A 25,415-nucleotide genomic window follows, 5' to 3' on the forward strand; every position below is an offset into this window, starting at 1 on the left:
GCTTGTGGAAGCTGACGATGATGATGTTGAAGAGGTTTTGGCATCCCATGACCAAGAACTGATAGGTGAAAAGCTGATGCAATTGAAAGAGGAAAGGATAACAATCGAAACCGAATTCAGTAGCAAAAGTGAAGTCGTCCAGGAACTGAACATGAAGCAACCGCAGGAGATTTTCGCTGCAATGATAAAGTACGACTTTAATTTTGAAAGGCTACGTCGGTTTAGGGCATATTTGCAAGATGGTTTGAGTGCTTACAAAGAACTGTATGATAGAAAAATACGCGAGGCTCAGCAGTCAAGCAAGCCTTCCACATCAGCCACAGCAGACGACGAACCTCGACATCGAGGCGGGCAGTCATAGGAGACGATGAGCTGCCTGCCCTCATGGAAACAGACGATGATGAGATGACACCCCAATGTCCCACCACCCCAACCCCCGGGCCGAAGACAGATACCGATCTGCGGAGAATGCAGCAGTAGCCGGGAGGCACACAGCACATCTTTAAGAAAAAAGTCGAAATAAACAAGCTAATTAATTAGGTGCAGCCCGGCACATAATTGTCAGCCCAGATCAGAAGCGATTGCCGGTTGCGTCACCTCTGATCTGGGCCGACATTTATGTGCCGGGTGGCACCTAACTAATTAGCATGTTTATTTCAACTATTTTCTTAAAGATGTGCTGTGTGCCTTCCGGCTACCACAGTACCCCTGCATCCTCCACGGATCAGTATTGGTTCGTTGCCCAGAGGGTGGGGGCCACTGCACCACCCAAACTCCAACGATTCAGCCTAACACACCATCATCAGTGTGCTCAGCAAGCTGTCCTCCCGATTCCGGTAAGTGATACTACACTGTACATACATTATTTCTACTTTATATAGGCTGTGTATTTTTGTGTTATTTGGTATGATTTGGCAGCTTCATAGATTAAAGGTTACTGGAGAGTGTTTTTGCCAACTGCGCTTGCATGAGATTTTCAGCTGAGAGCGCTTGCGTGAGATTTTGGAGAATAGTGCCAGCAATGATTGTGGAAAAGTATTTCTACTTTATATAGGCTGTGTATTTATCATATTATTCCTGGTTTTACTATATGTTACTGTTATTTTAGGTTTTATGTGTTATTTGGCATGATTTGGTAGGTTATTTTTGGGTCCGCGAACGCTCACAAAATTTTCCCATATAAATAAATGGTAATTGCTTCTTCGCTTTACGACATTCCAGCTACGAACCGTTTCATAGGAACGCTGTACCTTCGGATGGCGGGGGAAACCTGTAGTATCACTTACGGGAATCGGGAAAACAGCGCAGAGCACACTGATTATGCTGTGTTAGGCTGAGTTGTCGGAGATTGGGGTGGTGCAGTGGCCCCCACCCTCCAGGCAGCAAACCAATACCGATCCGCGAAGCATGCAGGGGTACAGCGGTAGCCGGGAGGCACACAACACATCTTTAAGAAAAAAGTCGAAATAAACATGCTAATTAATTAGGTGCCACCCGGCACGTAAATGTCAGCCCAGATCAGAGGCGACGCAATCGGCAATTGCCTCTGATCTGGGCCGACAATTACATGCCGGGCGGCACCTAATTAATTAGCTTGTTTATTTCGACTTTTTTCTTAAAGATGTGCTGTGTGCCTCCCGGCTACCGCTGCATTCTCCGTGGATCGGTATCTGTCCACGGATCGGGCGTTGGGGTTGTGGAACACTGGGGTGTCATCTCATCATCGTCTGTTTCCATTAGGGCAGGCAGCTCATCTTCTCATATCTCTGCCTGCCTCAATGTCGAAGGTTGAGGTTCATCGTCTGCTGTGGCTGACGTGGAAGTCTTGAAAAACGACAGTATGCTTGACTGCTGAGCCTCGCGCATTTTTCTATCATACAGTTCTTTGTAAGCACTCAAACCATCCTGCAAATATGCCCTAAACTGACGTACCCTTTCAAAATAAAGTCGTACTTTATCATTGCAGTGAAAATCTCACGCAGTTGCTTTGCATTCATTCCTGGACAACTTCATTTTCGGTCCGTTTGCTACTGCATTCAGTTTTGATTGTTATCCTTTCCTCTTCCAATTGCATCAGCTCTTTATCTATCAGTTCTTGGTCATGGGATGCCAAAACCTCTTCAACATCATCGTCGTCAACTTCCACAAGCCAAACCCACTTTGTCCTTACTTCGTTCACCACGATCAAAAGGCTTAATTATGTCTAGTTTTATGCTAAGTGTCACACCCTTACGAGCTCTTTTAGGCTTTTCCGATACCTTAGAACTCATCTTGCTAATAGCTGCTCACAGGCACGTGGTTAAGCAATGCCGGCAAGAATGTTGTTCCGAATTCGGGGGAGAGCGGCTGCTCGGTGCGTGCACTGCTTTTTTTTTTCCCCACGCGCTGCTTTTTCGTAAAAGTGAAAACACTTCCTGTTAGCGAAAACAGGGAACTAATGTAGGTCTTTCGTAACAGTGAGGTTTCGTAAAGCGAACGTATGAAAAGCGGGGGTGGGGGTGGGGGGACACCTGTAATGCCTAATGATTGAACCTTCCTAACCTTCCAGGGAGAGCTAGCTCTTTGGATACACAATTGGCTTGTTGATAGGTAGAGAAAGGGCTTTATATATAAAAAAAACAACAAACAAAAAAATACTCTCATGATAGGTAGTGTTCCACAAGGGTCAGCACTAGCCCATTAATTTTTGCTTTGAGTTGGATGAGAATGAACATGGCATGGTTCGCAAGTTTGCCAATGACACTAAAATAGATGGTGTCATTGAAAATGAACATGGTTAGAATATAGAAAAGTAAATACTGGAAAATGCCCTTTTGGCCCACTATGTTGTGCCAAACTAAATTAGTAATGAAATACCCAACAAAACGATCCATTATGCTTGCACAATGACTATACACCATTAATGTTCCCTAACCATTCTCCCATTGTAAGGTCAATCATCTGGCCAGGCTTATTCCCCAAACCCAGGTTCAGTACGGGCTCTCCTATTGTTGGACTATCTATATTTTGTGTTAAGAAAATCTCCTGGATGCATCCAAAAAATTCTGCATCATTTAAACCAGCATTCTGATAAATCTCTTCTGCACCCTCTCCAAAGGCTCAACATCCTTCGTATGATTAACTGAATGCAATACTCCAAATATGACCTAACTACCAGTTTATGAAATGGCAACATAACTTTGACTGTTGAACTCATTTCCTCAATTAATAAAAGGAAGCGAGCCATGTACCTTCCGTACCACTCTGTCAATCTGTGCTGCCAATTTCAGAGCTATGGACTTGGACCTCAAGATCTGTCTGTACATTAACACTGTTAAACATCTTAGTGTACTGTACCTTTACATTTGACCTTCCAAAGTACATAGTTCACATTTGGCCAGTTTGAACTCCATCTTCCATTTCTTTAGCCAAATCTGCAACTAATCTGAATCCTGCTGTATCCTTTGACAGTCTTCCACACTATCCAAAAGACCATTAACCTTCATATCATCTGAAAACTTATTAACCCTACCATCTGTGTTTTCATCCAAGTCGTTTACAGTTAGCACAAATGGCAGACGTCTCAGTATGATCCCTGATGATGACCACCCATCACAAACCTCCAGCCAGAATAAACCCCGTTGACCACTACCCTCTCAGCTATGCATTCCAACTCTCAATCCAATTAATTAGACACCATGCACCTTAGTTTTCTGCCTGACCCTACCATGAAGGACCTTGTTAAACATCTTACTAAAATTCACATAGACAACATTCAAGGTCTACCCTAGTCACATCCTAAAAAGTTCAATCATTTAAGATAAACTTACCCTGCAAAAATCCATGTTAGCTGTCTCTAATTTGGCTCACAAATCCTTTCCTTCTCCCCTCCAGTAACTACCTTACCACTGATAAGATTCATCAGTCTATATTTTCAGGATTATCCCATTTCCTTTCTTGAATAATGGAACAACATTAGCTAGTCATCAGTATTCCGGCACCTCCTTTATGGGTCTTATTTTTGTCAATACCCTGGCAATGTCCCATCAGTCCCTGAAGAGCCATCCATCTTAATGTTGAGAGACTCAACACTACCTCCTGTATTTCAAAATGCCCTGCCATATTTGCATTCTCCACACTCATCTCCCTATCCTTTTTGCCTTTGATAAATATAGCCTCTAAGCACTTTTATCCTAGAGTGGTGTTACTGACTTCCCGGTATCTTATTGTTCTTGATGTATAGAATATCTTGGGATTCTCTTTAATCCTACTTGCCATGGCCCCTTCTGGTTTCCCCAATTCCTTCCTTTTTGGAATATTTGCAATCCTCAGAAGGTGTTTCCCTTTAGCTTCCTAAAACTTATTAAAGCTTCCTTTGAATAAATTTACCATCACTCTCAACATCCAAGGTTCCCTTACCTTGCCCTTTCTTTCTACCCCTGGCGTACTCTGTGCACACTCTCTAACCTCAGATGTGGATTTGTCCCAAAACAGCTGTTCCCAATTCACTCTCCATTGTTCCTGTCTAATACGTTTATAAATTACCCCGCTCTACTTTAATGATCTCCAGCAAGGTCCATATTAATGAAGGGCTTCAGCCTCAAATGTTTATTCCACTTCCCTACCCAATGATGCTGCTTGATCTGCTGACTTCATCAGATTTGTGTCTTGCTCAAGATTTCCAGCATCTGCAGAAACTCTTGTGTCTAAGGTCCATACTTAACCTTACATATATTTTACTCTATCCTAAACCCGAAAAGATTCTAGAGGCATCAGTACTGATCTTGCAAGAATACTAGTCAGGAATGATTTTGAAGGACTGGAAAATCCCTTCGCTCCACTCTTTAAGAAGGGAATTAAAAGACAGGAAATTATGTCTGTTAGCCTGATTTCAGTGGGTGGCAAAATTGTTAGTTATTATCAAGGATAAAATTTTTGAGATACTTGTAAGCAAATAGTAGAATAGGCTCAAGTCAGCATGGTTTCCTTAAGGACAGACCTTGCCTGAAAATTTGTTGGAATAATAACTGGCAGGATAGACAAAGGTGAGCAGTGGATGTTGTTTACTTTTCAGAAGGCCTTTGACAAAGTGCAACACATTAGAATGGCCTGGAGTTCAGGCCTTCATCCATCACCATTATCCCTGAGCCTGAAGGCCAGTCAAAAGCCTGGATCAAACACCAAAGACCGAGATTCACAGAATTGAGACCACCAGATAGTTGGAGCTCAGTTTCCAAATCCATGAGTCTGTGCAGGCCGAAGATGGCGCCTCCTGCAGTTAGAGGACTGTGTATGTGTGTGATTGGGTGATGAAAGAAACTGCTCAATATCTGGGAACTGTGAAATATCCGGGAACACTTTCTGCACTTAGAAACAATAGCTAGAATGCACGGCTCTGATGAGACTGAGAAGAAACCATCTGCTTTTTACTTTTGATGGGACAGAATTGGGTGGAATACCCCAAGGCAAAATATGTACAAAACCTCAGAGAAATTAGGGTTATAACTGACACATTAGGGAAGCTTTTGAGTACAAGAAAGCTGATCTCTAAAAACTTATTATACAACCAGTCCAGGTGTAAGAGAATTTGCCAATAAATTTGAAAGGAACACTTTCTGCACACACACAATCTTTCACCGGAGCCATGTCAGGATTTGAGCTAACAAGGCTCAAGTGTGACAGAATTAGATTATGATATGGGAGGGGTATGATTAAATACAGATGGAAGGGGTAAAGGTACATGAACTGAAATTCTAAAAAAAAACTCCAGACTTGGGAATTAAATAGGGCTAGGCAAGACAGGGGCAGTATGGAAGAGACAAGGCAGAAGAGACAACAATAGGAGAAAATTAGGTCCAAGTAACTGATCCAGGGTACATAGAAATTCTGTAACTGTGGCAAACTCAATCATTTGACTTGGGATTGCTATGTGACAAGAAACAGCAATGGCTGATGAAACAACCCTGGGGTGCCAAGCTTCAAGATCTAATTCAGTTTTACAAAGGACAGTAGGTCAGTTTGGAGGTAAATGTAACTCTAGCTAAGGAGCAGACAGGAAAAACTGGGCTAAAATCCCTCAGACTAACGATGGGGTCTTAACAGCCAGCTACCAGTTCCTACTCTAGAATGAAGGCCATGGAGTCTCTTTCCATTTAGGTAATAAAGTGTGTTTTAATTCCTCTCACAGAAATGCATGACCACACAATTTCCCACATTAAACACACCTTGGCAAGTTTTTGCACACTCATGGGAGAAGTAATATTTTCATTCCAACATGCGCTCCCATTTAATTGTGTTTAATCAGCAGTGCTGAACCCCTCCCCATGCAGGTGAATGACAGAAAGTGCAGAGTTACAGATAAGAATGTTGGGGAGTAGGTGTAGACGATCGTGCAATGGTCAGTGTGGACTTGCTTGGCTATGGGGCCTATTTTCAATGCTGTATGACTCTTATTATTTTCTTTAACAAACATGACAGATGATTTGTCCCAAGCAGCATTTCACAACAGTAACAGAACTAACTAAAAAGGTCAACAGATTTTCAGTAGCATAACTGAGGGGTGAACAGTTATCTCTGTCTTCTTTGAAATGTCCTCTGAATGTTGGTTTGAGCAATGACCATAAGTCAAATGACTTCACATGACATGCTAAAGATGAAAAATCCTCCATCTAACATTATCTGTGTGTAATACCCTACCAATAATATTTGACACAGCTTTCCCCCAGCAGCTTTTGCTGTTATTGCAGTGTTAAGAGATTGTCACATCATTTCAAATCACCTTGTGACAAAATACCAAGAGCATTCAGGCTAAGGTTACATGGAAATGTGTATACTAACAAAAACATAAATAGCATTTTCAACTTTACCCAAGAAGTTTGAAGATTCGAGGGATTTCTTCCTCAAACTTTGAATCAGGTAGTTGGTAAGATGAATCAATCAAGCTGAACATAAAGGAGAATATCTTCACAAATTCCTTTGATGTGGGTGATTGCAAACTCTTCACTGAAATAGATTGCGGATAACCATTGTCCCCTAGAAACTTGAACACAAATGCTTTTTTAATTCTTAAATGTGAGAAACAAGCATTCAGTAATTTCAGCAACCATGTGCTTTTTCCCTTTCAAACTAGCCCCTTTGCACTGGGGTTATCCATAAACTTAGACTGCCAATTAACCATTGCAAGGAACATTACCAAAGCATATTTTTAATATAGAACATGGAACAGTATATGGGGTGGGGGGGTGGGGGGGAGGGGGGGCAGTCTCTATACTCCCCTGACCCTCTCCATATACCCCTCCATTTCACTGTAACTCACTATCGCTCTATACCCCCCTCCTGCTCGCTCTGTAACCCCCTTTGCTGTATACACCCTTCTCTGCCCCTCCATCTCCCTGCCACCCATTTCTACCCCCACACCTCCCTCTCTCCATCCAAGAGAAAGACCTACAGGTACATAAGCCACCTAGACTAGATGAACTGCACTTAAGGGTTCTGAAAGAGGCAGAGCTAGAGATTGGGGAAGCATTAGCAACGATCTTTCAAAAATCATTGGACTTGGCATGGTGTCAAAAGACTGGAAAATTGCAAAGGTCAGTCATTCAGGAGGGAGGCAGCATACTGGAAATTATAGACCAGTTAGCCTGACCTCAGTGGTTGGGAAGATGTTGGAGTCAACTGTTAAGGATAATGTTATGGAGTACTTGATGACACAGGACAAGACAAGACAAAGTCAGCATGGTTTCCTTAAGAGAAAACACTGCCTAACAAACCTGCTGGAATTCTTTGAGGAGATTATAAATATGATAGATAAAAGGGATGCATGGATATTGTATACTTGGACTTTCAGAAGGCTTTTGACAAGGTCCCACACATGAGGCTGCTTACCATATCAAGAACCCATGGTATTACATGAAAGTTACTAACAGTAGCTGATTGGTAGGACGTAGCAAGGATAAAAAGATCCCTGTCTGGCTGGCTGCCAGTGACTAGCAGTGTTCCACAGGGGTCGGTGTTGGGACCACTTCTTTTTATGCTGTATATTAATGATTTAGATGATGGAATAGATTACTTTGCTGCCAAGTTTGCAGATGATATGAAGATTGGTGGAGGGGCAGGTAGTGTTGAGGAAACACAGATTGCAGAAGGACTTAAGAGATTAGGAGAATGGGCAATAGAGTGACAGATGAAACACAATGTTGGAAAATGCATGACGCAAAGGGACCTAGCAGTCCTTGTGCAGAATACTCTAAAGGTTAACTTGCAGGTTGAGTCGGTGGTGAGGAAACCAAATACAATGCTAGCATTCATTTCAAGAGGATTTGAATACAAGAGCAGGGATGTGGTTCTGAGGCTTTATAAGGCACCAATGAGGCCTCAACTTGAGTATTGTGAACAGTTTGGGGTTCCTCACCGAAGAAAAGATGCGCTGGCATTGGAGAGGGGCCTGAGGCAGTTCACAGGGATGACTCTTGGAATGAAAGGGTTATCATACAAGGAACATTTAATGGCTCTGGGTCTATACCTGCAGAAATTTAGGAGGAGGAGGGATTTTATTGAAAACTTTCAATTGTTGAAAGGCCTAGACAGAGTAGATGTGGAAAGGATGTTTCCCATGGTGGAGGAGTCTAGGACAAGGGAGCACAGCCTCAGGATAGAGTGGCATCTTTCTTTAGCCAGAGGGTGGTGAATTCGTGGAATTTGTTACCACAGTTAGCTGTGGAGACCAGGTTGTTCAATCTGTTCAAGACAGAGATTGATAGGTTCTTGAATGGACACAGCATCAAAGTTTACAGGGTGAAGTCCATGAATGGGGTTGAAGAGGGGCAAACAGCCATGATTGAATAGCGGAGCAGACGAGATGAGCCAAATGGCCCAATTCTGCTCCCATGTCTTATAGTCTTGTATACATACATGCACATACAGTGGCATGCAAAAGTTTGGGCACCCCTGGTCAAAATTTCTGTTACTGTGAATAGCTAAGCAAGTAAAAGATTACCTGATTTCCAAAAGGCATGAAGTGAAAGATGACACATTTCTATAATATTTTAAGCAAGATTATTTTTTTATTTCCATCTTTTACAGTTTCAAAATAACAAAAAAGGAAAAGGGACCGAAGCAAAAGTTTGGGCAGCCTGCATGGCCAGTACTTAGTAACACCCCCTTTGGCAAGCATCGCAGCTTGTAACCGCTTTCTGTACCCAGCTAAGAGTCTTCCAATTCTTGTTTGGGGGATTTTCACTATTCTTCCTTGCAAAAGGCTTCTAGTTCTGTAAGATTTTTGGCCCGTCTTGCATGCACTGCTCTTTTGAGGTCTATCCACAGATTTTCGATGATGTTTAGGTCGGGGGACTGTGAGAGCCATGGCAAAACCTTCAGCTTGCGCCTCTTGGGGTAGTCCATTGTGGATTTTGAGGTGTGTTTTGGATCATTATCCTGTTGTAGAAGCCATCCTCTTTTCATCTTCAAGCAACACAATATAAGCTGCTGGTGAACGCAGCAGGCCAGGCAGCATCTCTAGGAAGTGTTACAGTCGACGTTTCAGGCCGAGACCCTTCGTCAGGACTAACTGAAAGAAGAGCTAGTAAGAGATTTGAAAGTGGGAGGGGGAGGGGGAGATCAAAATGATAGGAGAAGACAGGAGGGGGAGGGATGGAGCCAAGAGCTGGACAGTTGATTGGCAAAAGGGATACGAGAGGATCATGGGACAGGAGGCCTAGGGAGAAAGAAGTGGGGGGGGGGCCCAGAGGATGGGTAAGGGGTTAGTGAGAGGGACAGAGGGAGAAAAAAAGGAGAGAGAGAGAGAGAAAGAATGTGTGTATATAAATAAATAATGGATGGGGTGCGAGGGGAAGGTGGGGCATTAGCAGAAGTTTGAGAAGTCAATGTTCATGCCATCAAGTTCGAGGTTACCCAGACGGAATACAAGGTGTTGTTCCTCCAACCGGAGTGTGGCTTCATCTTTACAATAGAGGAGGCCGTGGAGAGACATATCAGAATGGAAATGGGACATTGGGAGATCCTCTCACTATACCCCTTGCCTATCCTCTGGGCTTCCCCCCCCCTTTCTTTCTCCCTAGCCCTCCTGTCCCATGATCCTCTCGTATCCCTTTTGCCAATCAACTGTCCAGCTCTTGGCTCCATCCCTCCCCCTCCTGTCTTCCCTATCATTTCGATCTCCCCCTCCCCCTCTCAAATTTCTTACTAGCTCTTCTTTCAGTTAGTCCTGACGATGGGTCTCAGCCCAAAACGTCGACTGTACCTCTTCCTAGAGATGCTGCCTGGCCTGCTGCGTTCACCAGCAACTTTGATGTGTGTTGCTTGAATTTCCAGCATCTGCAGCTTTCCTCATGTTTGCTCTTTTCATCTTCAGCATTTTTTTTTTTTACATAGACGATGTGATGTTTGCTTCCAGAATTTGCTGGGATTTAATAGAATCCATTCTTCCCTCTACCAGTGAAATGTTCCCCCATGCCACTGGCTGCAACACGAACCCAAAGCATGATCGATTCACCCCCGTGCTTAACAGTTGGAGAGGTGCTCTTTTCATGAAATTCTGCACCCTTTATTCTCCAAACATACCTTTCCTTATTGCGGCCAAAAATTTCTATTTTAACTTCATCAGTCCACAGGACTTGTTTCCAAAATGATTCAGGCTTGTTTAGATGTTCCTTTGCAAACTTCTGACGTTGAATTTTGTGGTGAGGACGCAGGAAAGGTTTTCTTCTGATGACTCTTCCATGAAGATCATATTTGTGCAGGTGTTGCTGCACAGTTGAACAGTGCACCACCATTCCAGACTCTGCTAAGTCTTCCTGAAGGTCTTTTCAGTCAAACGGGGGTTTTGAATTGCCTTTCTAGCAATCCAACATGCAGTTCTCTCGGAAAGTTTTCTTGGTCTTCCAGATCTCAACTTGAGACCTCCACTGTTCCTGTTAACTGCCATTTTTTAATTACATTACGAACTGAGGAAACGGCTACCTGAAAACACTTTGCTGTCTTCCTATAGCCTTCTCCTGCTTTGTGGGCATCATTTATTTTAATTTTCAGAGTGCTAGGCAGCTGCTTAGAGGAGCCCATGGCTACTGATTTTTGGGACAAGGTTTCAGGAGTCAGGGTATTTATAAATCTTTGAAATTTGCATCACCTGGGGCCGGCTGGTGGTGCAACGACATCGGTGCCGGACCTGGGAGTGGAGGTTTCTGGGTTCGAAACCAGTCGGGTCCACTCCCGAGTACGCTTTCAATCCGTGCCGGGTTGAGTGCCGAGATCGCAACCCAACCTCGTAAAACAAAGGGGAAAATACTGCGAAAATGTCTGTGTGAGGAGTGGTGCGCCACACAGTCTCTCTCTCGCTCCGTGCCTTGTAAAAGCCATGAAAAAGACATCACGGACGCACGCGCATGCAAACACAGACTCATATGCACGCAGGCACATGCAAAAAAAAAAAGAAATTTGCATCACCTGGCCTTTCCTAACAATGACTGTGAACAAGCCATAGCCCTAGCAAGCTAATTAAGGTCTGAGACCTTGGTAAGTTATCTGAGAGCTCAAATCTCTTGGGGTGGCCAAACTTTTGCATGGTGCTCCTTTCCTTTTTTCACTCTAAAATTGTACAAAACAAAAAAATACACTAACCTTGCTTAAAATGGTGAAAAGAATGTTTCATCTTTAACTTTATGACTTTTGGAGATCAGTTCATCTTCTACTCACTTAACTATTCACAGTAACAGAAATTTTGACCAGGGGTGCCCAAACTTTTGCATGCCACTGTATATATACACAAGTGTAAAGCCCTGGTAAATGTTTCACTGCTAACATAATGGTCTTTCTGCAGAAAGAGTGTTTGGGTTATGGTTAGAGGTAACAAGTACTTTAGAACGTGAGCCATCCAATCAGGGGAGCGGGTTTTTTTTTTTGTGTGTCTGACACCAGTTTGAGCTGGCGCCTTTGTTCGGTGGGAGAAGAAGAGAGAAGACACTGAAGACAACCAGCTGTCGTATTCGATCCGGTGGGGGACAGTGATTTGATCGAGCAAGATGCAGAGGTCAACTGAGGATCGATGAATATGACTTTGGAAGAGCTAAGCCCCAACTTGTGCACATTTGACTATTTAATTATAATGGGCCCTTATTGTTTTCTTTTTTCTTTCCTTTACTAACCTTAAGTTAACCTTCATAAATATAATCCCTTTAATCTTATGCGGTGTACTGTCTGTTATTTCTTAGCATCGAGTTGCAACAGGGTAGCAAATTACACAGCATTCACACAAACAGGTATGGGATGGGAGAGCCATCCCAATCTCACAGATCTAGCAGGACCGGGGTGTGTATTCCCTAGACTTACGCAACCCAAGGAAACCGTGGTTTCACATGCATACTGTGATGGGGTCCTGAATTACCCTTATGAACTGTGCTTTTGAAAGAGAAAGAGAGTGTTATGGAACACAGACACATTGTTAAAAAGAGAGAAAGAAAGAGAGAGCCAAAGACTGCTCACAGTTTGTCTATACAAGGACACTGGCAGCTTCTGTGTTCTTACTTACAAAGAGAGAGGGGAGGAGCTGCTTGATGGACAGCTAGTATTTAGCACGGTGAGATAAATAGAAGGTCAACTGTTAGACCTGGAGACACATGGTTTTGGACACTGAATGAGCTTCGTTGTGCCCACAAAAAAGGTGGGTTTTGGAGGGTCAATCATTGGCTCTCACAGTGTGGAAAAGGGAGTTACCGGGAGTTATTTGTGTGTCCAACTCTCACCTGGGTTGATAATTCCACCACAGAAGAACGGCCCCCTTTGTTGTGGTCACAGTCGGTGACTTCTAAAGGATTTCGGAGGACAACGGAAAGATTAACGGCGTCAGCTCACTTGAAGACTCAAATCTCTCCCTCTCTCTCCATCACTACTCAACTCAATACCACGAACTGAACTGAACTTAACTCATCATCGTAAGATATCTATTTACCCCTAGACTTGAAGCTTGGTTTTCATATATTTCCATTTATTTTATTTATCTATATCTCTACATATATATATCTCTCTCTATATATATATAAAAAATCATTGCTAACCTGTTTGATATATCTGCATTTATATTACTGTATTGCGTAGTTACTAATAAATAACATTAGATAATAGCAATACCGGACTCCAAAGTGTTTTCCATCTCTGCTGGTTCTTTAACCCGTCCCGGGTCCCATCAAAATTGGGGCCTGCGCCCGAGATATGAACAAATTGGTAGGAGCCATTCTAAAAATTGTGGGAGGCTTGTTTGAATTGATTGGGGAAACCCTTTTTGATTTGGTTGTGTGGGAAAACAGCAGAAATGGATGTTAGGAAATTTCTGGCATTGCCAAACCCTGTGGTTTTGAAGAGAGCTAAAAAGGATGAGTAGCAGAAAATCGTTGAGGAACTGGAACTTAAGACGGTAAAGAAGGGTATGACTAAGGTAGAAGTTCAAAGAAAAATAATTGAATATTATATTTCAACGAAGCAATTTACTGAGGATATGTTGAAAATGTTTGCTGAAGGTAAAGTACTTTCTGAGGCTGAGCTTCAGCTACAGTTGGAAAAATTAAAAATGGAGCACGAGTTGCAACTGAAACAGCTCGGGAGAGAAGAGGCAGAAAGACAGACATAGTTCGAGAGGGAGATGTGGCAGCTGAGAGATCCAGTGTTGGATTCTGCTGATTTTTATAGCTCGGAAGGGCTTGTTTTGTTTGATGAATTTAAAAGTTGTGTCCCCTATGATGTAAGGGCATACCTAGATGAAGAGGATGCTGCCACCCTGCAGGGGTCTGCTAAGACAGCAGACAAGTTTGTTCTAACCCACGAGGTTGAGTTTACTCCAGATTAGAGTTACCCAGAGAGTAGCTGGGAGGTTCAGGGTGAGCTTGAATTTGAAACTGGGGCAAGTGATAAAAGCAGCTGTCCCGATTGCCTGTGTTCAGGTTGTGGAAGTACCTGTGGATTCACAGGGTACTGAACCTTGTGTTGAAGCTCAGTTAAAGTCTGAGGTGTCTGACTTGGTTGGAAAGGAATGCAGTTCTTCTGTGTCAGATGGTCTTGGCTCAGGGAATAAGGGGTTAACCTTGGTACCATTGGAAATTGAGAATTCTCAGTCACTTGTATTAGGCAATGTTGTAAAAGTTAGTGATGAGATAAAAATTGATGAGGTAAGTGTTACTGAAAATATTGGTAAAAGTGTTGTTCCTGGACTTTTGAATAAAGTACTGTGAAGGTTGGATTGGTTGTGCAACCTTTGACCCTGCTTGCAGGACAAAGGCCTGCTGAGGAAGTATGTGCCACTCTCTTGAATTTTGTTTTGACATTTGGGGGTAAACACCTTCAAGGTTATGATGTTATTCACGATGAGTTTGTTCAAGTTTGGGGTGTGGAGAGACAAAACTTGAAGTGTTATTGTGACCAGGAGGGACTATCGATAGATGTTGCTATGGAGACAGGTCAGAAGAAAGGTCATAAGAATAAGATAAGTGGATTGTTTGGCCTCTTCCATAGTATGCACATGGTAGTTATAAGTCTGGTGATCATGCTAAGTTTAGTAAACAATGGGGGGGGGGGGGGAGGTTGACACCTCTCCAAGGTAAGGTTGATTAAGCAATTCAACTAATGAGCAAAGCTGCTGCTAAGAATTCACACAGAAAGACTGATGTTTATCCCACATGCGCAGTTACTCAAAGCATGTTTAGAAGGTCTGCTGAGGCCCATGATAGCAAAACCAGGGGCTTAAAGTATGATGATGGCTTCTCTACCTTCCATATTCCAGCAGGAGGGCAGTAAAGCTGATGAGAGTAAGGTGTATGAGAAAGGTTTGTCCTTATCGAAGATGGAATTTATAGAGGAACAGAAGCGAGATTCAGAAATGGTGGCTTTAAAGGAGACGGCTCTCACAGAAGAGGAGGTTCAGAGAGAGCCAGTAGGATATTATCTTAAAGATGGGGTATTGATGAGGAAGTGGAGACCAGCCACTGTGCCTGCAAGTGAGGATTGGGCCACTGAACATCAGGTAGTAATTCCGAAAGTTTACAGGGCTGAAATCTTAAACATGGCTTACAGTGTGCCTTCAGGTGGACATTTTGGAGTGAGAAAGACAGTGAACAGGATTATGAAGTAATTCTACTGGCCTAATTTAAGAAAAGATGTTATGAATTTTTTCAGGACTTGCCATACCTGCCAGGTTGAGGGGAAACTTAATCAGGATATTCAAGTAGCACCACTTAAGCCGATACCTGCTTTTGGCGAACCATTTTCCAGCATCATAGTGGATTGTGTTGGCCCATTGCCAAAGACTGCAGCTGGACATCAGTATGTGTTAACAATTATGCGTGCTGTGTCTAGGTTCCCTGAAGCAGTGCCTCTCAGAAACATCAAGGCCAAGACTGTGGTAAAAGCACTCAGTAAGTTTTTCACACTGGTGGGTCTGCCCAAAGAAATTCAATTTGACCAGGGTAGTAACTTTACTTCGAGAACGTTCCAGGGGATAGTTGGAGAACTGGGATGAGGGGGTTCCCCTACTCTTATCTGCTGATGGAGATTCGATTCAAAAATCATTGGAGGGTAGTCTATTTGAACCTGTGTTGTCACCTGCGTCAAATTTTTTCTAAAAGGAAGAGGGTGTGACGGGGTCCTGAATTACCCCTATGAACTGTGCTTTTAAAAGAGAGAGTTGTGGAACACAGACACCTTGTTAAAAAGAGAGAGAAAGAAAGAGAGAGGCGAAGACTGCTCATAGTTTGTTTATACTTTCTACAAGGACACTGGCAGCTTCTGTGTTCTTACAGAGAGAGGGGAGGAGCTGCTTGATGGACAGCTAGTATTCAGCACGGTGAGATAAATAGAACGTCAGATGTTAGACCTGGAGATACATGGTTTTGGACACTGAATGAGTTTTGTTGCGCCCACAGAAAAGGTGGGTTTTGGAGGATCGATCAGTGGCTCTCGCAGTGTGGAAAAGGGAGCGACCGGTGGGGAGTTATCTGTGTGTCCAACTCTCGCCTGGGTTGATAATTCCACCACAGAACAGTCCCCTTTGTGGTGGTCACAGTCCGTGACTTCTAAAGGATTTCGGAGGACAACGGGAAGATCGATGGCGTCAGCTCACCTGAAGACTCAAATCTCTCCCTCTCTCTCCATCACTACTCAACTCAATACCACGAACTGAACCGAACTTTACTCATCATTGTAAGACTATCTATTTACCCCTAGATTTAAAGCTTGAATTTCATATTTCCACATATATATATATATATACATACACACACACACACACACATATACATACACACACACACATATAAAATCATTGCTAACCTGTTTGATACATGTGCATTTATATTACTGTATTGCGTAGTTACTAATAAATACCATTAATTAATAGCAATACCGGACTCCAAAGTGTTTGCCATCTCTGCTGGTTCTTTAAACCCATCCCGGTACGTGACATATATATACACACACACACACACACACACATCATCGTCTTCCTATGCTCCACAGGAAAAAAGAGTCCTTGCCTATATAGACTTGCCTTAAAACTAAGCCCTCCTATCCTAGTAACATACTCGAGCTTCTTTTCTGCTCTTTCCAGCTTAGTGACATATAGCTTGGTAACAAATACTGCATTCAAAATACCAAGAGTGATCTCACCAACTATTTGGAATCACAGAGAAAAAAAAAGGACCCAGAGAAAATGCATGCATCAGGGAGTGTGCTCAAATTTCTCATCGACAGCAGTGGAATTGATCCTCGATCACTGGAACTGTAAACCATTACACTAACCACTATGCTACTCTGTAGAAACAGGTTTCTTCTCATTGTCTCATTTACGAAGAATGGATTGATACCACAGATAGAACATTGGAAGCAGACAGCTACAACAAAGGTCTGCTCTTTGTTGTTTGATACAAGAGGGATCGTGTATCAAACACTTATCCACTTTGAATTACCAGGTGATAGCAAATTCAATTCTACCAACTAAATAGAGCAGATATTGTGGTGTTAATTACACTGTATTACATGCTAAAATACCTCACAAAGTTGCCGAATACATTGCTGCACAAAGGACTTATCATGAAGTGGTCTGGGATCTTTTATCTTTTCTGAGCCTCCACAGGCACCATATAGATCAGTAGAAAAAGTTCCAATGCCACTTGTCCTGCAACAAAAATGATGAAATTCCAGAATCAGATTTATTATCATTGTCTGAGATGACACGAAATGTTTTGCTGCAACACCACAGTGCAAAATTACTATCTTTTCAGATAAATAGTGCAAGAAAGGATTAATGAGATATTGTTCATGTACTGTTCACAAAATTGATGACAGAGGGAAATCTGTTTTACAATAAACAAAGCCTGCTAAACATATGAAGTCAGTATAGTTTGCCTGATGTTAAAATAAACACTTTACTCAGAGCTATCACATTTTGAATTAATTTATGATATTTTAAAAATAAAAGACTTTAATTATAAACTTTAGAAGTTTGGGCTGTCACCAGTCTTCAAAATTTGTGTTGCTTAGGGTTATTTTAATTCAGGGTGTGTGGAGATAGGTAAAAACAGAAATAGATAGAACATGTCAATTTTGAAATACTTAGCTACTTATATTTTAAAATAAGGAAGCTGGATCTCCTTCTCTTTCTCCTATTGTCCACTCTACTATCAGATTCTTTCTTCTCCAGCCTTTGATCTTTCCCATCCACCAGGCTTCATCTATCACCTTCCAACTGGCCTCTTTCACCTTCCTCCTCCCACCTTTTAATACAAGAAACCGCCCCCCTCCCCAACTCCTTCCCTCTCAATCCTGAAGGCTCTTGGCCCAAAACGTCAACTTTTCCATAGATGATGCCTGATCATCTGAGTTCCACCAGCCTTTTGTGTGTCGCAATGGCCCAAGCAGTATCTTATACAGGAAGGTTGAAAATCAGATGAGTTTCCAAATGTATTATTTCTGTATAAGGTTCTCCTCATGTTAAAACTATGAAATCCATGCACAGGATTTTATCTAACAAGAGCCCCTGGACGACGAGGTGGGATGCTACAAGAGAAACTCGCAAAATATCAGCACATCAGGCATTTTTGTTGTATCAACAACTGGGATGTTCGTGTACTCAGTCATCCCTCATGGGTGTAGTCAGAAGCATTTTGACCATCCACGTGAATTAGTGTGCTTCTGTTGTAAATATAAATAACCCTCACTGAGATAGGGAGTTGTCTATTCCAGCATGTGAAGACAGATTCCGGCAGATTTAGCGGACGAAACCAATGGAAGGTCCAACGGTCAAGAAGGTGATCTCTGCAAGTGTTGTGGAACGCGTAGAGCACAACAAGACACAAGACATCCTGGTCATCCACTGCGCCTAGTCCCATCTCCAGCCGTCTCCACTCTCATGCCGCTGGGGCCAGATGGGACTCGGGAAGAGAGAGTGAGGCTGATGCTGCGCAACTCTCCCTCACTTAAATCCAAATCACGCGCTCGTCTCAACACCATCATAATGGTTTCGAGGTCCTCATCAACACTGATGATGGACAAACACAAAATATAATTCAACGGGGCCGTTCATCAGACAAAGTATTGAACTAAACAGCGATATAGTCCCATCTGCCTGCATTCGATCCATAACCCTCTAAACTAGCAGTCCCCAACCACCGGGCCGCAAAGCATGTGCTACTGGGCCACGAGGAAATGATATGAGTCAGCTACACCTTTCCTCATTCCCTGTCGTGCAACTGGAACATAGGGTTGCCAACTATCCCGTATTTGCCGGGACATCCCGTATATTGGGCTAAATTGGTTTGTCCCATATTTCCCCCGCTAAGGTACAGCGTTCCTATGAAACCTTTCGTGCTGAAATGGCATAAAGCCAGTTTGGCAAAAGAATAAATCAAGGAAGGTAGTGCACCCGTGGCTGACAAGAGAAATTAGGGATAGTATCAATTCCAAAGAAGCAGCATACAAATTAGCCAGAGAAAGTGGCTCACCTGAGGACTGGGGGAAATTCAGAGTTCAGCAGAGGAGGACAAAGGGCTTAATTAGGAAGGGGAAAAAAGATTATGAGAGAAAACTAGCAGGGAACATAAAAACAGACTGTAAAAGCTTTTATAGATATGTAAAAAGGAAAAGACTGGTAAAGACAAATGTAGGTCCCCTGCAGACAGAAACAGGTGAATTGATTATGGGGAGCAAGGACATGGCAGACCAATTGAATAATTACTTTGGTTCTGTCTTCACTAAGGAGGACATAAATAATCTTCCAGAAATAGTAGGGGACAGAGGGTCCAGTGAGATGGAGGAACTGAGCGAAATACATGTTAGTAGGGAAGTGGTGTTAGGTAAATTGAAGGGATTGAAGGCAGATAAATCCCCAGGGCCAGATGGTCTGCATCCTAGAGTGCTTAAGGAAGTAGCCCAAGAAATAGTGGATGCATTAGTGATAATTTTTCAAAACTCATTAGATTCTGGACTAGTTCCTGAGGATTGGAGGGTGGCTAATGTAACTCCACTTTTTAAAAAAGGAGGGAGAGCGAAACCGGGGAATTATAGACCGGTTAGCCTAACGTCGGTGGTGGGGAAACTGCTGGAGTCTGTTATCAAGGATGTGATAACAGCACATTTGGAAAGCGGTGAAATCATCGGACAAAGTCAGCATGGATTTGTGAAAGGAAAATCATGTCTGACGAATCTCATAGAATTTTTTGAGGATGTAACTAGTAGAGTGGATAGGGGAGAACCAGTGGATGTGGTATATTTGGATTTTCAAAAGGCTTTTGACAAGGTCTCACACAGGAGATTAGTATGCAAACTTAAAGCACACGGTATTGGGGGTAAGGTATTGGTATGGGTGGAGAGTTGGTTAGCAGACAGGAAGCAAAGAGTGGGAATAAACGGGACCTTTTCAGAATAGCAGGCGGTGACTAGTGGGGTACCGCAAGGCTCAGTGCTGGGACCCCAGTTGTTTACAATATATATTAATGACTTGGATGAGGGAATTAAATGCAGCATCTTCAAGTTTGCGGATGACACGAAGCTGGGTGGCAGTGTTACCTGTGAGGAGGATGCTAAGAGGATGCAGGGTGACTTGGATAGGTTGGGTGAGTGGGCAAATTCATGGCAGATGCAATTTAATGTGGATAAATGTGAAGTTATCCACTTTGGTGGCAAAAATAGGAAAACAGATTATTATGTGAATGGTGGCCGATTAGGAAAAGGGAGGTGCAACGAGACCTGGGTGTCATTATACACCAGTCATTGAAAGTGGGCATGCAGGTACAGCAGGCGGTGAAAAAGGCAAATGGTATGCTGGCATTTATAGCGAGAGGATTCGAGTACAGGAGCAGGGAGGTACTACTGCAGTTGTACAAGGCCTTGGTGAGACTACACTTGGGAGTATTGTGTGCAGTTTTGGTCCCCTAATCTGAGGAAAGACATCCTTGCCATAGAGGGAGTACAAAGAAGGTTCACCAGATTGATTCCTGGGATGGCAGGACTTTCATATGAAGAAAGACTGGATGAACTGGGCTTGCACTCGTTGGAATTTAGAAGATTGAGGGGGGATCTGATTGAAACGTATAAGATCCTAAAGGGATTGGACAGGCTAGATGCAGGAAGATTGTTCCCGATGTTGGGGAAGTCCAGAACGAGGGGCCACAGTTTGAGGATAGAGGGGAAGGCTTTTAGGACCGAGATTAGGAAAAACTTCTTCACACAGAGAGTGGTGAATCTGTGGAATTCTCTGCCACAGGAAACAGTTGAGGCCAGTTCATTGGCTATATTTAAGAGGGAGTTAGATATGGCCCTTGTGGCTAAAGGGATCAGGGGGTATGGAGAGAAGGCAGGTACAGGGTTCTGAGTTGGATGATCAGCCATGATCATAATAAATGGCGATGCAGGCTCGAAGGGCCGAATGGCCTACTCCTGCACCTATTTTCTATGTTTCTATGTTTCTAAAGCAAAGAAGCAGTTACCATTAACTTAAATGGGAAAAATTTTGAGCATTCCCCAGACCCAAAAGAGAACCTACCAAGTAACACATAAAACCTAACATAACACTAACATATAGTAAAAGCAGGAATGATATGATAAATACACAGCCTATATAAAATAGAAATCATGTATGTACAGTGTAGTCGGGAAGATTAAGCCAAACCCGATTTGTGGGAAAAATCCGGCACGTACGCGCATGCGCACATCTGCCCGCACAAGGCTTCATTGTAGTCTTTCTCGGGGTAAACGCAAGTGTCCGTATTTAACCAACACACATAAAAGTTGCTGGTGAACGCAGCAGCCCAGGCAGCATTAACTGCTACTTTTGTCCCTTATTGGGAGTGAGAAAGTTGGCAACCCTAACTGTAAAAGACATGCTGAGGTGAGTTTAACCGTACTTGAACACCCCCGCCCCCCCCAGTTGGCTGGTCCGCAAGAATATTGTCAATATTAAACCTATCCGCCGTGTAAAAAAGGTTGGGGACCACTGCTCGAAACCCATCCTATCCACATGCTCATCAGGATGGCTTATAAAAGTTGCTCATGTGCCCACCTCAACCTCCATTTCTCACAGCTCACCCCAAATACATGACACCTTTTGTGTAAAGAAGCTGCCCCTGATGTCTCCTTTAAATCTCTCGCCCCGATCTTAAACCTATGCTCTCTAGTTTTTAAGCATACCCTCACAGGAAGAAAATCTATACTTTCACCTCATCCATGTCCCTCATTATTGTATATACCTCTATCTGGTCATCCCTCAATATCGTACATTCCAGGGAATAAAGTATTGGCATTGGTTAAATATTGTCACATGTACCAAGACAGTGGGAAAACTTGTCTTGCATGTTGATCAAATCATTACATGGTGCACTGGGATTTTGCTGTTTCGTTAGTCTCGCGAGACCATGGATCTGCGCCTGGAAAGTCTTGCTTCAGTCTGTGTTGGTAGAGCAGCATCTATTATGGCTGCAGAGTCCCACATGGGAGTGACAGTGTCGGCTGCAGCGACTGCACTTGAAGGTGCTGTCCTCCAATGTTGTCTTGGTGCTGTTTTCCGACGACTGCGCTTTTCTTCAGCAGCAAGCCTCAGCTTTTCTTCTTTTTTTTTAGACCTCTGCGTAGTTCCAGCCTCCAGCAAGAGTGATCGCTTGTTATGTCCTCCCACCTCTCAATGCTCATGTTCAGTGACTTCATGTCTCTCTTGCAGACATTGTTGAAACGAAGATGGGGCTGCCCTTGTACTCTCTTGCTGGAGGCCAGTTCCCCATACAGCAGGTCTTTCGGGATCCTCCCATCTGACGTGCAGCATACGTGGCCCAGCCAGCGACGTCAGCATTGTTGGAGCAGGGTGAAGAGGCTGGGTATCTGGGCGCGGGCCAGGACCTCATTGTTGGTGACTCGGTCAACCCACTTGATGTCCAGGATGCGTCTTAGGCTGCGAAGGTGGAAGGAATTGAGACGCCACTCTTGTCTGGAGTAGAAGCTCCAGGTCTCGCTGTCGTAAAGCAGTGTGCTGAGGATGCAGGCCCTGTAGACTGCAACCTTGGTGTGCGTCGTCAGCTTTCTCTTCTCCCAGATTCTTTGTCAGCCTGGCGAATGTTGAGGCTGCTCGTCCAATCTGTCTGTTGATCTCGGGGTCTAGGGAGAGGCTATCGGTGATGATTGAGCCAAGGTTTTGAACTCGTGAACTACCTCCAGCTCGTAGTTTTTGATGGTAATGGCAGGGGGGTGCTCAATGCCTTGGCCCAACACGTTGGTCTTCTTCAGGCTGATGGTCAAGCTGAAGTCCTGGCAGGCTCTTGAGAAGCTGTCCATGAGGCGTTGCAGTTGCTCTTCAGAGTGTGTTGCCAGTGCCGCGTCGTCTGCAAGCAACACATCCCTGATGAATACTTCACTGCACTGGGATAGAATGAGGTAAAATAACAATGCAGAATAAAGTGTAAAAGCTACAGAAAAAGAGCAGAACAAGTAAACGGTAAAGTGCAAGATCATAATGAGGTAGATTCTGAAGCCAAAGGTCCATCTTATCATACAAGAGGTTTGTTCAAGGGTCTGAAAACCAGGATGGCTGTCTTTGAACCTGATGGTACATGCTTTCAGGCCTTTGTATCTTCTGCCCAATGGAAGAAGAGAGAAGCCAACGATCTTTGAATATGCTGGTTGCTTTACTGAGACAGTGAGAAGTACAGACAGAGTCCATAGAGGGGAGGCTGTTTCCTGATGCGCTGAACTGTGTACACAACTCTCTGCAGTTCCTTGCGGTCACGTGCAGAGCAGTTGCCACACCAAGCCATTATGCATTCAGACAGAATGTTTTCGGTGGTGCATCCAAATAATTTTTAAGACTCAGTAGGGAAATTCTCTAGCCTCCTGTGAGAAGTAGATGAGTTTTCTTGGCAACGACATCAAAGTAATTGGATCAGCAGAGGCCACTTAGGACTTGAAGCTCTCATCCTCTCAAACTCAACACCACTGACTTAGACAGAAGCATGGCTCCCCTTTGTGAAGTCAATGACCACCTCTTTTGTTTTGTTGACATTGAAAGTTGTCATGACACCATGTCACTAATCTATCACCTTCCAGTACTCTAATTCATCATTATTTCAGATGCAGCCCACAAAAGTGACACCGGCAAACTTGTAGATGGAGTTACAAAAAGAATCTGACCATGCAGGTCATGAGTGTACAGGGAGCAGAGTAGGGGCTGAGGACAAAACCATATGGAACACCAAAGTTTGGAATTATTGTGGTGGAGGTATTGCTGTCTATCCTTACCTATTTCTAATAAATTAATCCGAATACCATTTCTCTGGCCACTCTTGCAAATGACCTACATCCTGCTTTATCATTTCATCATCATCTACACAGCTCATAATATGGACAATGACCAACTGGTTTCCTTCTTTGTCATGTTTTGGTGATAAATCCTACCAGCATGCATGTACTGCAGGTAAAATTTAATGCACAAAACTCTAGAACTTCCATCAAGTTCCACATCCTCCCCAAACTTGCATCTATCTGTATCCTAAAACACAAAGCATGTACAACTGCAACTAAAATTGGAAAATACCAGAAAAGCTCATCTAACTATATTCCAGTGTATCAGAATCAGGTTTATTATCACCAGCATGTGTCATGAAATTTGTTAACTTAGCAGCAGCTCAATGCAATACATAATATAGATACAAAAATAATCATAAGAATCAATTACAGTATACATATTAGATTAGATTCAACTTTATAGTCATTGTGCCGAGTACAGATACAAAGCAAATGAAATGCGATTAGCATCTGACCAAAAGTGCAAAAGAATAGTATTTATTATATTGAATAGATTAAAAATTGTGCAAAAAAACAAAAATATATATTAAAAAAGAGGGGTAGTATCCACAAGTTCAAAGTCCATTTAGGAATCAGATGGCAGAGGGGAAGATGTTGTTCCTGAATCGCTGAGTGTGCCTCTTCAGGCTTCAATAACTTCTATCTGATGGTAACAGTGAGAAAAGGGCATGTCCTGGGTGCTGGAGGCCCTTAATAATGTACACTGCCTTTCTGAGACACCACCTGTCAGAAAGCTCTCCATGGTACATCTATAGAAGTCTTTGAGTGTATTTGTTCAGATACCAAATCTCTTCAAACTCCTAATGAAGTATAGTCGCTGTCTCGCCTTCTTTATAACTGCATCGACATGTTGGGACCAGGTTAGGTCCTCAGAGATCTTGACACCTAGGAACTTGAAACTGCTTACTCTCTCCACTTCTGATCCTTCTAAGAGGATTGGTAATGCGTTCCTTAGTCTTACCCTTCCTGAAGTCCACAATCAGCTCTTTCATCTTACTGACGTTGAGTGCCATGTTGTTGCGGTAACACCACTCCACTAGTTGGTATATCTCACTCCTGTACACCCTTGTCTCCATCTGAGATTCTCCCAACAATGGTTGCATTATCAGCAAATTTATAGATGGTATTTGAGCTATGCCTAGCCACACAGTCATGGGTATAAAGAGTAGTGCAGTGGGCTAAGCACACACCCGAGGTGCACCAGAGTTGGTCGTCAGTGAGGAGGAGATGTTATCACCAGTCTGCACAGATTGTGGTCTTCCAGTTAGATAGGCGAGGATCCAATTGCAGAGGGAGGTACAGAGGCACAGGTTCTGTAACTTCTCAATCAGGATTGTGGGAATGATGGTATTAAATGCTAATCTACAGTCGATCAGCATCTGACTCTGGAGCGAAGGATCCTGAGTTCGAACCTAGTTGGGCCGCTCCATGCTTTCCATCCGTGTCAGGTTGAGTGTCGTGCTCGCAACTCGGCCTCGTAAAAAAAAACTGCGCTGTGAGGAGGATGTGGGGGACCACTCACAGAATCTTTCCTCCAAGACCACCACTTGAAAAGTGGTCGCCAAGGCTCTGGCAGAGTATGGCAGACAAAAATCATA

At 43.3% G+C, this 25,415-nt stretch overlaps 1 protein-coding gene across 2 annotated transcripts in view; it reads right to left on the minus strand.

Moving 5' to 3' along the window:
- ndc80 (NDC80 kinetochore complex component) overlaps positions 1 to 25,415 on the minus strand; it is a 127,948-nt gene that overhangs the window by 90,232 nt on the left and 12,301 nt on the right. For both annotated transcript variants that reach the window (XM_072268277.1, XM_072268278.1), the window contains exons 4-5: positions 17,023 to 17,149; positions 6,846 to 7,018 (exon numbers count right to left, since the gene is read on the minus strand). In XM_072268277.1, the coding sequence (XP_072124378.1) occupies positions 6,846 to 7,018; positions 17,023 to 17,149 (300 nt within the window). The remainder of the gene's footprint in view (positions 1 to 6,845; positions 7,019 to 17,022; positions 17,150 to 25,415) is intronic.

This window comes from Mobula birostris, chromosome 9, assembly GCF_030028105.1.
Source record: "Mobula birostris isolate sMobBir1 chromosome 9, sMobBir1.hap1, whole genome shotgun sequence".
Lineage (NCBI taxonomy): Eukaryota > Metazoa > Chordata > Chondrichthyes > Myliobatiformes > Myliobatidae > Mobula > Mobula birostris.